Source organism: Rattus rattus, chromosome X, assembly GCF_011064425.1.
Source record: "Rattus rattus isolate New Zealand chromosome X, Rrattus_CSIRO_v1, whole genome shotgun sequence".
Classification (NCBI taxonomy): domain Eukaryota; kingdom Metazoa; phylum Chordata; class Mammalia; order Rodentia; family Muridae; genus Rattus; species Rattus rattus.
The window spans coordinates 25,052,091-25,065,986 of NC_046172.1; the positions used below are offsets into that span (position 1 = coordinate 25,052,091).

General features: G+C 42.0%; 1 protein-coding gene across 1 annotated transcript in view; it reads left to right on the top strand.

Moving 5' to 3' along the window:
* The first annotated feature begins 1,229 nt into the window (after window positions 1–1,229).
* Window positions 1,230–13,896, top strand: part of Asb9 (ankyrin repeat and SOCS box containing 9) — a 32,966-nt gene continuing 20,299 nt past the window's right edge. Inside the window, 2 exon segments of the mRNA XM_032890427.1 lie at window positions 1,230–1,405; window positions 10,212–10,291. Coding sequence (XP_032746318.1) covers window positions 1,324–1,405; window positions 10,212–10,291 — 162 coding nt within the window. The 5' untranslated portion in view covers window positions 1,230–1,323.

The following is a 13,896-nucleotide window of genomic DNA, read 5'->3' on the forward strand; positions in this document are numbered from 1 at the left end:
GAAACAAATCTACAGCGTTTGGAAGGGAGCTGGGGCTTGAGAGCAGCTCTGAGGCTTCAGAGGATAAGGCATTCTCTTCAACCTGCATGAGAGGAAAAGTGGGAGTTTTTCCTGAGCAAGCGAAGTGGAGCATGAAGTTTCTTGGTGTAGGAGAGTGCCATGGATGGTGAATAGACTGGGAGCGGGGGCTGGCAGGAAAAGCAGCAAGCTGTTGAGACCAGGAGGCTCTGGTCCCACCAGGCTCCTCTCAAACCCATGGATGGTGGCAACATGAGTGATTGACTGAAACCAGCACCTGCGAGTCTGGTGGAAAATGGAAAGAAGTCACCCATACTGAAATACCATTCACGGAGGCAGACTGAGGGTACCTTAACAAAGCAGTAGCCTTCATAAGGAAAGATAGCAGCTCTCTCACACCTGTGGTGACCCTGTCGAACGTTCTTCTCCATGCAACCATTCAGCATTTATTTGTAAGTTAAATCCAAAAGTGTTCAGGAAGGACAAAAATGGGCAAGGAATTAACTTGCAGGATGTTCCCCTGGCCCCACCTCCATTGGAAAACGATTTTTTTTTCTATCCCTCTCCCACCTCTACCCCTTGCACTTTTTGTAACATACAGACACATTTTTCCATAAGACACTCCCAGCAAAATTGAAAACACATGTGCAGATGGCCAGGCTGGGCTGTGCATGTTCCTGTGCGAGCAGTTTCTCTGAGCTGCTGCAAAAGCAGCCTTCTCAGCTCCTGGATGCTGAGGCTTGTCTTAGTCCCCAAAGTAGCAAACGGATCTCTGCGGCTGTAACAACTTCTTCCTATATAACAACCCGGCTGCCTCCATTCTCCAAAAGTTACATAGTGTGGATTTCCTTCCTGATACACGCTAAGGCTTGCTCCTTGATTGGTCTCAGTTATAGGAAAGGCGTGGTATCAGCAACTTTTGAGGCTTGAGACAGGGGGCTGTGTGTACTTTGTCCTGTCTCCAGCACGCTAGGTGGGTGTGGTGTGGTGGTGGTGGTGGTGGTGGTGGTGGTGGTGGTGGTGGTGGTGGTGGTGGTGGTGGTGTGTGTGTGTGTGTGTGTGTGTGTGTGTGTGTGTGTGTGTGTGTGTGTATGTGTCTGTCTGCATGAGAATCTGTTTGACCACAGGTAGTGCTCACATTACCCTGCCCGTGTTGTTCTCTCCTGCAGACTGCCTGGACCAAGACGTGTGCAGTTCGACCAACCACAGAGCTGGAATTTCCCAGGGGCACCAGAAGCATGGCATTTGAGTTTTCCTGAGCAACCGAAGTGGAGCATAAGAGTTTGCTGGCCTAGGAAGATAAACATGGATGGCGAACAAGGGGGCAGGAGTGACAAGCCAGGAGGCTCTCCTCACCTCAGATTTCTTTCAAACCCATTGATGGGGGGTGAGTCATAGAAGCTGGGAAATGGGAGTGCTTGGGAGGGTGGTTATTGTGCTCAAGAGAGAGCAGAGAGCTGGACTCTGTCAGTGGGTCTTTCTGTGGGGTGTCCACAGAAGTCCAGAGTTTGTTAGTCTTCATCCTCTATGTGATTATTCAAAAAAGTACCTTTGTCTGTGGCGTAATAAAGGTGAGACAAATTTATTATCACAGAGCATTTTCTAATGGCGAAAACTTTTGCACCAAGGAGTCACTCACTCTTTTGTGGGTCAGGTGTATTACTTATTAAATAAGAGGTTTAAGAGTTACTTATAAGTAGCTCTGTTTAACTCTCCTGTTGTAGTTCAGGTTGACCTTAAAGTCATAAGTCATTATCCTCTTGTCTCAGCCTCTGAAGTGCTGAGATTACAGGGCTCTCTCTGTCTCTGTCTCTGTCTCTCTGTCTCTGTCTCTGTCTCTGTCTCTGTCTCTCTCTCTCTCTCTCTCTCTCACACACACACACACACACACTCTCTCTTGCTTGCTTCTTCCCTCCTTCACCCCCCCACGTCTCTCTATCTCTCTGTGTACCACATAGTCTTAATAGGAACACTGTAGCTGCTAAAAAATTCTCTTATTTAAAGTTCCTTTAGATATTTCATATTTAGTTAATCTGAGTTTCTCAAGGATATTGGCTGGTTGATTGCCATTAAAAATGAGACTTTTAAAACTATGCAAAGATTTCCTCTAGGCTGATACATTGGCTAATAAAGACTCTCACACTTTCACTCACTCTCATTCTTCTGGAACATTCAGCAGTTTCCAGATGAAGGGATTCTGGGCCTAAGCATACAAGGAGACAGTATCACATTTAGACTGTTAGGCTTCCCACAACACTTTTCTATTAGAAGCACAATAAATAGGTTCGAAAGGCCTCCAGGACTTAACGATGTCTTTCTGTGCAGCTTTGTAAAAGGAAAACAACAGAAAGTAGACAATGCGATATGCCTTCTCTCTCTGGTTGAGGTGACAGGATTGCACATTTTTTTGTTTGTTATTTTACTTACTTATTTTCCCCCCAAAATGTACAGGGTGAGTGGGGCTTCCATACACAGACAGAACTGAATTAATTAGCATGAATTGAGTACACATTTAGTATAGTAGAAAGGTAAACTGGAATCAAGAATCACTTAAAACAGGCTTGTTGAGTATTTCAATGCAGCAATCCAATCACTGTTGGAAACAATAATTCAGTAGAGTTCCAAACAGGTATTTTGCAGCAAAGTCTTGTGTTCTTATTTTTTGTTTGTATGTGGAGAGAGAACTAGCCCCCTTTTCCTGGATGGTTGGTATGCTGCTTAGAAAGTGGACAGGTTGTTCCAGCTAGGACGTAGAGTATCTCGAGGAGTCAATTTAATGAGAATTAATTTGGAGAGATGGAGCTGGATGATGAAGTGTGTGTGTGTGTGTGTGTGTGTGTGTGTGTGTGTGTGTGTGTATACATGAAAGTCAGCACATATGTTATAGTTGAATGTATAGGTAGAGGCCAGAGGTCAAATTGGGTATCTTCTACTGCTTTCTACCTTGTTTTCTGAGACAGGGTCAGTGTTTCACAGAACCTGAAGTACACTGTTTGGGATAGACTGGATACCAAGTGAGCCCCCAGGATGTGCCTCTGTTGTTCTAGCAGTGGGGGTAAAGGTGTGTGCGCCTATGGATGTGTTTTTGCATGAATGTTGGGCATCCGAACTCAGATCCTTATGCTTGCAAAGCAGGAACGTTTTTCATTGAGCCTTCTCCATTGCCACAGAATGGTAAAGCTTTTACATCTGTGTGAAGGGATTTAGGCTTTGTGAGTTGGGGAACTGGAAGTCATTGATGGTCCTGAAGCCATAGTGAAGAATATGAGGAGATTAGTATAGTACCCCAGTTAGAATAAATCATGGAGCTATGCAGAAAACGACAGACTTAATCCATTGGTTTTCACCTGCCTCAGTATCGTCTAGAGGTGTTGTTAAAAGGAAGGTGTACGGCTGCTGAGGAAGTGACTAGACTGTGTTGAAGCTTGGGTATCTTCATCCTCAGGCAGCCTCTACATGAGGTTGACTGGAATTTTCAGACCCCACACCTTAAGAACCACTGCGCCAACCTAAGCGTACAGCTGATAACCTGGGTCAAGCTTCAGATATGATGGAGTAAGGACTTTCATTCTGAAGGCAAGAGAAATTGGATTGTGCCATTTGTTTCAATATTGAGGCAAATTGAGAGAAACCATCTTAAATTGTGAAGTTTGTTTTAAGCCTCAAATTAGGTTAGCCAGAAGAGCTAGATAAGAGGGAAGCTAGAAGGAGAGCTGGCTTAGTGCGGTGAGAAATGGGGGAGTACAGAGTTTTATTTCTCTCTGTTATATGTACATGCTTGTGCGAGAGTGTCTATGTGCATCCGTATGTAGAATATATGTGAACGTCAGAAGTCAATGTCGTGTGTCATCTGGAATCTCTCTCCACCATAATTTTGTAAGACAGGGTCTCCCACTGAAGTTGGAGCTTGCTGATTCAGTAACTATGACTGGCTAGAGCGCGCCAGGGATCCTCCCTGCAGCCATTTCCCTAGCGCTGGTATTATAGACACATTGGTACAGTTTTTTTAATGGGATGGGATGCTGTGGATCTGAACTCATGTCCTCTTGCTTATGTGGCAAGCTGCCTTTAAAAAAAAAATCAACGGACTGTCTCTCTAGCTCTCCAGGGGTTCTACTTTTGACATAAAACTGTTAGTCACATTGCCTAATCCACATAGCCTGGTGGTACGGGGCTAAGGTTGGAAATGAATACAGGTTGAGTGTGAGAAGCCTCAGAATGTTCTGCAGAAGGCTTGTGGTTGAAACTCAGTGAATGGAAAATTTTTCCAATGGCCAAGAGTTGGTACATGGGGGTCAGTAAGTTAGACCATAAAAAAAACAGGAAGGGATTTCTGATGTTACTATTCCAAGGGACCTAAAGGCATAACAGTTTTCAAAGACATGAAAAAGCACAGGATAGATGCCTGGACACTTGGGCATCCCTGTTTGCTTACATTCTCCTGCTCTGACCCAGAATGCCACTTTTCTCCTCACTTTCCACACTCAGTGTAACAGTCCACTGCTCCCATGCAGCTCTCCTAGGTTTTCCTGTCTTTTCAAGTACACCGTTTTGCTCCCTGTTTTGCACCAGTTCTTCTCAACTCGGCGGTGGGAAAACTCTCTGTGGTAGCTGGTTACATTTGTTTACACTTCTGAGGCCTTGACCTTGGTGAAGTGTGGAATGTAGGACATTCAGAATGTTCTTTCCAAGTTGGCTGTAAGACACTCAGCTCAGTTGAAGGTATCCTCTGGCACATGGACAAATCAGATGCAAGCATAGGGCTGCCTATGGTTCAATTCTTTTTCTCTCTCCTCTTCTCCAGAAGAAGAGAGAAAAGGGTGGAGAGCCAACTCTTCACAGAGATTTATTTAATGCTTGACTCTGTTGTCCCAGGAACAGGGAAAGAATAGCATTCCTCCCCAGAAAGTACTTTGTTAGGAATTGAATTGGACCTCCCATTCCCAAATGATCCTTTGCAATCCTAACTAACCTTTGCACTTCAAAAAGAGACTACTATTGGGAAATTAAGTGGGTGCAGATATAATCAAACTGAAGCCTCCCTGGTATGGCTTGGATCCTTAATCCCACAAGATTGGTGTTTCAATAAGAAAAGGAGAGCAGACAGAGAGAATGCTATGCAGCAAGAGTCAGAGATCAGAGCACTGGGTCTATGAACCAAGGAAAGCCAAGGATGGGCGTCAAGCGTGAGAAACTAGAGGAGATGAGAGCAAGGATTCTTTCCTGAAGATTTTCGAAAGGGCACAGCCTTGCTAACACTTTCAAATGTCTGTTAGACTTCCAGCCTTGACAAGTACAACAAAATACATTCCAATTGTCATAAGCTAATTTGAGTAGTGTGAGGTAATTTGTTACAACATTCTAAGAAACTAATTCACCCTACTTGTAGATATTTTACAAAGTGCATTGAAGGGTAAATTAACCTTCCTAATCCTGCCAATCACCCATTTATTAGCATCTCCTCTTAAGTTAAAAAATTTATTTTACATGTATTCCTTTTGTGTGTGTGTGTGGGTGGGTGCGTGCCTGCAGAGGACAAAGGACATTTTGTGTGAGTAGGTTCTGTCCTTCCGCCATGTAGATCCTGTGGATGGAACTCAAGGTTACCAAGGTTGGTGGCGAGTACCTTTTTCTGCTGAGCCATCTCTCTGACACAAGTTGGTTTGTGGTCAGTTGTTTGCCAGAAAGCTCATATCACCAGAGAGAATTCTTTCTTTCCAAAATTGAGCCTACCCTATTAGAAAAAAAAATTCACATTTAAGTAGAAAGCAGACAAGAGAGGGCATTTAAGGCATTTAAAGGAATTCGTTTCTGTCTTCTCTTTGGGTACTTTTAGATCTTGGGTCAGTTTGGCAGAGGATGCTTTCTGAGGGCATCTTGTCTCTGTAAATAGAAGGGGTGAAGATGTGAAATTATGGAGACCTGAAGGGAGGAGAGTACAGAGAAGGGAAGAGGAGGAGAGGGGAGAGAAGGGAGAAAGGGGCTGGATAACGGAGTAGACAGGACCATCTTGCCGAAGAGGTCACATGCTCACTCCACCCTTCCCATATCAGGATTCTTCTCCAATGTTGGAGCATTGGTTCATGCCACTGAATGTACCTTTGTCGCATCCTAGATACTCCAGTCTCTTCAGAACAACGTCTCCCTCCCACTTTCGACCTTGCAAAATGTTTCCTAAAATGGATTTATGCCACTGCCTCACATTTACTAGGGTTCTTGGAACATTCTTAATAGCTCTTTTCAGAATGGAGCAATTAGTGCACTTTAAATCTCTCCTGAAATAATGGAAATCTTAGAAATTGTTCCAGAAAGTATAATAAAAATGAAACAGCAACCTTCCTAATGTGCCACAGGCTTGCTAGAGATATTTTCCTTTTAAAGGGCAAGTTTAATGACACTAATTGGGGGACTTGTGGAGTAGCTGTGTCATGAGAGGTCCACCCCCTAGCTTACCCATAAGCTACAGTGATGGATCCATGGCATTACCAGTGCCCTCATTTGACATCTCTTTTTGTTTTTGGTGGTAAAATGAAATATAGACCGTGGATGAATCAAAACTATGAACAAATAGTCTGTGCCAAGTGTGTGTACAATCTGTTGTTTATAATGACTTAGGTTTCAAAGACTCTGGTGGGGTTGATGACAAAGGGGTGTTGTGGCCTTGGCTTTCTCTGTCATATCATGGAGAGTCTCCTACCATGAGCACCATCCATGATCTGATAAGACAATAGGTCCCGTCTTCTGCTTGTTCTTCATTTTCCAGTTTGCAGTTGTCAGGAATCATGTGATGTTGCCTTAGGATGTAACTGGCCATATATTGAGCCTGTAGCATGTGCCCTAGCAATGCCTGGAGCAGTGTGTTCTAAGTCTTTCCCCTGTTGGCTGTCACAAGGAGCAAGTCTCAGTTCAATGTTTATAGAGAAGAAGGACGTGTGGATTATTTCTACATTGCAAAATTATGATGTTTGATTACCTCTTCTCTACCTTGTTTTTTTCTCTCCTTCCCTCTTGCATGCACAGTCTGTGCTGTGTCAACGCTAGAAAAGTGTTATGTTAATATTACCAGTACCAACATTTAGGTTTTTACATACTCCAGCTCTGAGACTTGCTGAGAGTAGAGTCCTTGTATAAGGTTAACAAAGGTTTAGGCTTAGGACCTATGTTTTCTTCAGGGCAGGAGAGCATGGACTTAATAAATGCCATACCAAAATGGCTTTGGAGTTATAAGGGGAAGCCTTGAATATTGTTGATGGAAATATATGCTGGGGCAGCCACTTTGGAAGGTATTCTCAAGGGACAAAACATATCATATAGAAGTCCTATTCTTTGGGGTAGGCAAAAATAATTTAAAACACAGATCTACCCTCTAAATGTAGAAGGAATGTTTGTAGCAGCATTTTGCTAACCCTAAAGTGGAAACAACACAAATTTTCATCACCTGATAAATGGTTCACTAAAATGTAATCAATCCATACAATGGGTATTTGACTAAAGATGACTAAAGTGCTAATACATGCTACAGGGTGGATGCAGCTTGGAGCATGCTAAATTAAAGAAGTCAGTGCACCATAGAGTTTCACTTAGATGAACTGTCCAGAATAGGCAAATCCATAAAGACAAGAACCAGATCAATGGTTGTCGGGCTAGCACAGGTGCTGATGACCATGAGATTTCTTCACAGGGTAATGAAAATGGCCTGAGACTGGCTGTGGTGTTGGCTGCACAAGTCTGTATGTATGAGGAAAAGCATTGGATTTTATCCTTCCAATGGGCAGATCTTAATGTGAGTGGTAACTTAGTGAAGATGTGCACTAGCAATCTAGAGATGGCTGTTAGTATTGTCAGCCTTGTGGTGTGTTCCCGAATCACACTCTCTACTTCTAAAAGACACAGGGTGTCTCTGCTCTGTAAATACTGAGTTCCCCATGCTTTCAAAGCATCAAATAGATGTGCTTTTGACCTTGGGAGGAGCATCATTCTATATTTGCTGTAACAAAGAAAAATGTTTCCTTGATGAATAAGTAGGAGCCACGCCCCAGTTTTGCCACTCATTTAATAATATAGTTGCAATCCTTTAATGACATCTGAACAGAGTTATAATTTAGGCCCTAAATTACCTTCCTGGACTGTTTGGCTTGTCAAGTATTATAATCTCAGACAGCATTAAAGGTATGGAGGACCTTGACAACTGTATTTCTTAGCAGCTTGGAAGGAAAAATAGAGTGAACCATGTCACACGCAGTGAGCGATTGGCATCCAGGTGCACATGTACTAAAAACTGATTTTCAGGACCTTCCTCAAATCTTGTCTTCTCTTGCTCAAAACTTTGTGGAAATGGTGTCCTCCATTATCAGAACTTGAAGGGTGGTTTTTATAGCATTTTAAAAATCATAATTCAGAAGCCAATCTCTCTACATCTATAATCTGAATTTAAGACTCCCCAGATAGAAGCACCAGTGTTTTCCTCAAGAGAATTAGGAGCCTCCGTGAAGCCTGTGAGGATGTACCAAACCAAAGGTTTTTAGAGCCAGGAAAAGCCGTTTCCCTTAAGGTGTTTTGTCTGCAGACCTTGGTGATCCCAGTAAGAAAGCACTGGATGGGCTGCGTGTTGGTGGCCCACACACCTTCCTTTCATGTACTAAATGCTTAATGACTCCATCTGCAAGGACCATAATTTGCTCACTGGGACAGATTTTCCAGGGCACTGATGGCTCCAGGTGGCAGGCAGTCCTCAGCTAACACACATTAGGTACAAAGTGTTCTTGTCTTTTCATGGCCTTTCGGTTTGCAAGACACTTGCAACTACCCTTGCTCTCAGGTTCTCTCAACCTTTAACAGCTCTTAAACGCTCATGCAAGGAACAAGTAGCATCAGACAGTTGCACCTTGCTTGCAAATCATACGCTTATCAAAGAAAGACAGAGCTGGAACTGATGCAGACTCAGGCAATTGTAGCTTCCTGCATCTGTTCTGGAAATTAGATGCATCTTGAGATGAGGAACAAATCTGGTCTATGCTGAATTCAATTATATCTATACTTAATTACAAGGCCAGAGGAAAGCTTAATGTGTTGGATAGGGTTTACAGGCTTCTTTCCTGTAAATTTGTATTCCTCTTATATGGTGGTACACTACATTTGCTTTTTTTAAAAAATGCAATGCTTATGGGATGTAATCAAGACACTGTTTAGTGTCACTACAAGACAATAATAGTAGCTAACATGTATTGAGCCATGGGCAAGTATATTTCTGTCTTTACCCAAAATGAAACAGACTTGGAATTTGTTCACGGTGCCATTGTTCAGAAGAGGTCAAATTCAGAATGCTCTTTTAACCACATTAGCACACTGGTTAGAGGGGAGGGCCACAAATAATGGCACAATTTCAAGGTTAGACTGAATTCTGACTTGTGCTTAATATTGGGACAGAAGGTAACCTATTAATAGACACAGTTCTGTTTAGATTTTATTACAAGCCTAATGGTGTATGTAATTATATGATTGCTGCTATTAGTGCATGCTACTGTTTGCTGAGATGCCAAAGTTTGCGTTTCATGCAGGAAGCAATACTGGAGATCACAGCTAAATTCGCCAATGCTGGTAATTGGCAAAACTCTCATATAACTCCAAGGACCATTTGCCTTCGAGACCAGTGTGAAAATGGAAGTTCAGTCATCTACCTGTCAGTCCAACCTGCCTCTTTAAAATATTAATTTAAATCAGATTTGTTTTCTGAAGGATACATTGTAGCATTTATGAGGTACCCTTAATGACTCGTTCCACATAATGTGGAAGTCATTTACAGGTATCTGTCTCCTCAAATACTGATTGTTTCCTAATGCTAAAAATATCAAGCATCTTGTACCTTTTTGTACTTTGTGAAATATGTAGCAGGAAGTTCTTAATTATAATCGCCACAGCGTCTTGCTCCTCTCTAAAATAGTGACTTAGTATCCACCATCATTCTTTCCTATCTCTCCTCTCATCCTACTCTCCGAGCCTTTGGTGACCACTGGTCTCTTCTCCCTTTCCTGCATAGGAGCTAGATTATGTTATACTGGTTTTCTGTACTTGGCTAACTTCACTCACAGCATGCTTTTCCAGTCTGCCTCTTTGGTCCTCAGTTTGGGTGCTGGCTGAAGCTCTCAGTGTAAGTGTCTTAGCATGATGTAAATCATTTCTCTGTTTCCATGCAGATGTGGTGTCCGATTGGTCTCCTCTTCATGATGCTGCAATCCATGGACGTCTGCTGACCCTGAGGAACCTTATCAGCCAGGTAGCTTTAGACTAAGAATAACAGGATCAAGTGTATGCTATTGCTCTACCACACTGGTAAAAGAGAAATCACAGAGTGATAGTAAGATAGACATTTCCTCTAAGCAAAATGAGGTGAATCTCACTGGAATAATAACCATTTCCTTCATCATAGGCTGTCATAATGTCAGTGGGGTTTTTTTTTTGTTGTTGTTGTTGTTTTTAACCTAATCACACAGTTGGAAACAAGCTAACTATTTGTTCAGTGGATTACCAGCAAGTGGTAATTCATGCTGTTTCTGTTTTCTAAACAAACCATGCTCTTAAATTTATCAGGGGGAGATGGTTCATTTAGTAAAGTGCCAGCTCTACAAGGCTAAGGACCTGAGTAGAAATCCCAGAATGCACATAACAGCAACAAGTAAAGTGGGCACAGTGACAACATGTCTGTAACCGTGGCACTCAGAGGACTCAGAGCCTGGGAGCTGCAGTCTGGCCAGTTGATGAGTGTTAGGTTCCAATAAGAGACCCTGGATCAAAAGATAAAGGAGACACAGCCAGAATACAGCAAATACAGAGGGAATGCCAGCAGCAAACCACTGAACTGAGAACGGGACCCCCGTTGGAAGGAATCAGAGAAAGAACTGGAAAGAGCTTGAAGGGGCTTGAGACCCCATATGTACAACAATGCCAAGCAACCAGAGCTTCCAGGGACTAAGCCACTACCTAAAAGACTATACATGGACTGACCCTGGACTCTGACCTCATAGGTAAGCAATGAATATCCTAGTAAGAGCACCAGTGGAAGGAAGCCCTGGGTCCTGCTAGACTGAACCCCAGTGAACTAGACTGTCGGGGAGGGGCGGCAATGGGGGAGGATGGGAGGGAACACCCATAAGGAAGGGGGAGGAAGGGATGTTTGTCTGGAAACCGGGAAAGGGAATAACACTCGAAATGTACATAAGAAATACTCAAGTTAATAAAAAATAAAAAAAAAAAAAAAAAAGATAAAGGTGAGCAAAGTGAAAGATCCATGGGGTGTACCTCTGGCACACAAGGCACACATATGTGCCTACACAAAACACACGCAGACTTGCAACACATGAGCAAAGTTTATAATGTAAAGTATGGATTTTCAGTGGCAGCAATCTTGTCTCTCAGGAGATAATTGCTAGAGCCACCTTTGGTCGTCGTACTAGAAGTGGTGTTAATGTATCTAATAGGTTGAAATCACTGGTCATGTTAAATGTCCTGCAGTGCATAGGACAGCCTGTGTCGAGAATTAGGCAGCTCTAAACTTCAGCAGCGCAAGGACTAAAGACTCCTAATGTAAAGTAAATGCTTGAAAATGTCTTTTAAATATGCAGTGTTAGAATTTCAGTAACATTTTCAGTTTGGTCAAATCCCCAGTTGCCTATGACTCTCAGCACTTTGATTTTAGTTTTCTTCTTGTTAGGTGTCATTTGCCTGTACACACTGATTTTTGTTGGTTTTAAATTATTAGAATCCTATGCAAAGACACCACTTAAAAAGCAGTTTATAGCCTTACAAAGTCTTTGTTTGAAAAATGCTGTTCTCTAAAATATCATTATATCCTTATCACTCTGTCTTTGTCTCTGTCTCTCTCTGTCTCTCTGTCTCTCTGTCTCTGTCTCTGTCTCTCTTATTATGAAAGAAAAGTTTTCGATTCATAAAATACAAATCATGGAAAACCTATAAAATAAATGAAACAAATGTGTGATGTAATAACATGAACTTTTAGATTCATTGGTTAAAGTTTGAGCTGTGGTTTTGAAACTGCCATGATTTCAAAGCAGAGTGGGACTTTCGTAATAATTATGATTCACTGAAGCTGTCTATGATCGCTGTGGATCATAATGCTATTAATAACAGGATGCATAAAAGCAGAGACAGATAGATGTGAGCTCAGAAAACCCCTCAATTTCATGGACCTATTTAAAAGAAGAAATTCATCTGTAAGAAGATTATTTCCAAAGAAAAATTTATACTACCCCAAGCCACTGTGTTAGAGTACTTTTGGAATCAGCAGCCTATTATAAATAGATTCTACCACATGGTTCTATTGAAAAGAAGTTAGTTTACTAGAGTTAAATGAATATTTGTGCTATTTGGATAGTATGAAAAATGATCATAAAAGCTTTTATGTGTCATTTTTTATTTATTTTTCTGTTTGATTTTATTTTTATTTGATGTGTATGGGTATTTTGACTACATGAAGAAGGTTCCTTGGAACTAGAGTTAGAGACAGTTTTGAGCCACCATGTTGGTGCTGCGAATTGAACTCGGGTCCTCTGGAAGGGCAGAAAGTTCTCTTCATTGGTGAGCCATCTCTCCAGCCCTACACATTACTTGTTAATGGGAGTGATGCTAGTTTATATTTGATACTCATGTATTTACCGACTATCAGCTTAGAGCCATGTGTTTATCTAAATTCTGTTGAGTCAGTTAAGTGAGTTGACATGTTTGGACATCATTCTCTGCTTTTATAAAATGAAACTTCCAATACCTACCTTTATTAGTCGACCTCGAAACTCAGGAGCAATGCTCAGCCCAATATTCAGTGGCAGGATACAATTACCATGACTTTTTGCTAATGAATGTTTGAGTCAGTTGACAGAAGCTCTAAGCTGCAGCACACATGTCTCTCATCCTTCTTTGACCTCTGGCTTCCTAAGGGCTTTTATTTTCTTGGCAAAAGGCTGCTGCATAGCAGGCTAGCTGAGCCATCCAAGGACAGAATGCTTCTAATCACAAACATATGCCACATCTGCTAACATTGAATTGGGTAAATCAAATCACAAGGCCAAGTCCAAAGGCAAGCCATCAAGGAAGAATATATTCTCTTAACTCTGCACATTCACATAGCAGAGAAAGTAGATGGATGAGTCCGACCAACACTTGGACTAAAACTGGCAAACACACGCTTCCTGGCTCTGTTAATGAAATGTTAAATGCATGAGAGAAAACTGAATGTCTAGTGTTGGACATGAGCTTTGGGTACCAGAGGTGGGAATAATCTGGATAGTATCTGACATTTTTATTTCTTTACCTGTATGGTGGTTACACAGCTATATTTTCTTTGTGGTAATTCATTGAGGATATGATCTGTGCATTGTTTTAATATATCAATTTCTACTTCAATTGAAAAAAAATATTTAAAAATGACAATGGTGGTTTGTTACGCCAGCAGAAAGTAATTAAGCCATAGGTGTAACAGAATTTAGTGGCTTTCCCTCTGAATTTTGTCTTAGAATTCCCATAGGGTGCTGTTCTGGATGAACCTTTAAAATTGCTGACTCATCACTTGGCCTGGTAATGCAAGCTTGTAACTTTAGATACTCTGGAGCAGAGGCAGGAGGACTATAAGTTCAAGGCCAGCATAGCTTACAGACTATGTTGAAGCCCAGTCTGTGCAACTCAGCCCTTATGTCCCATTTTTAAAAAGGGCTGGAGTGGTGTGGGAGATGACTCAGTGCTTAAAGTACTTATAACCCAAGCAGAAGGGCGAGAGACTGAATCCCAGAAACCATGTAAGTGTATCTGTAATTCCAGCCTCACAAGTAGGATCCCCTGAGCTGGCTATCGAAACTAGTCATCTCAGCAAGC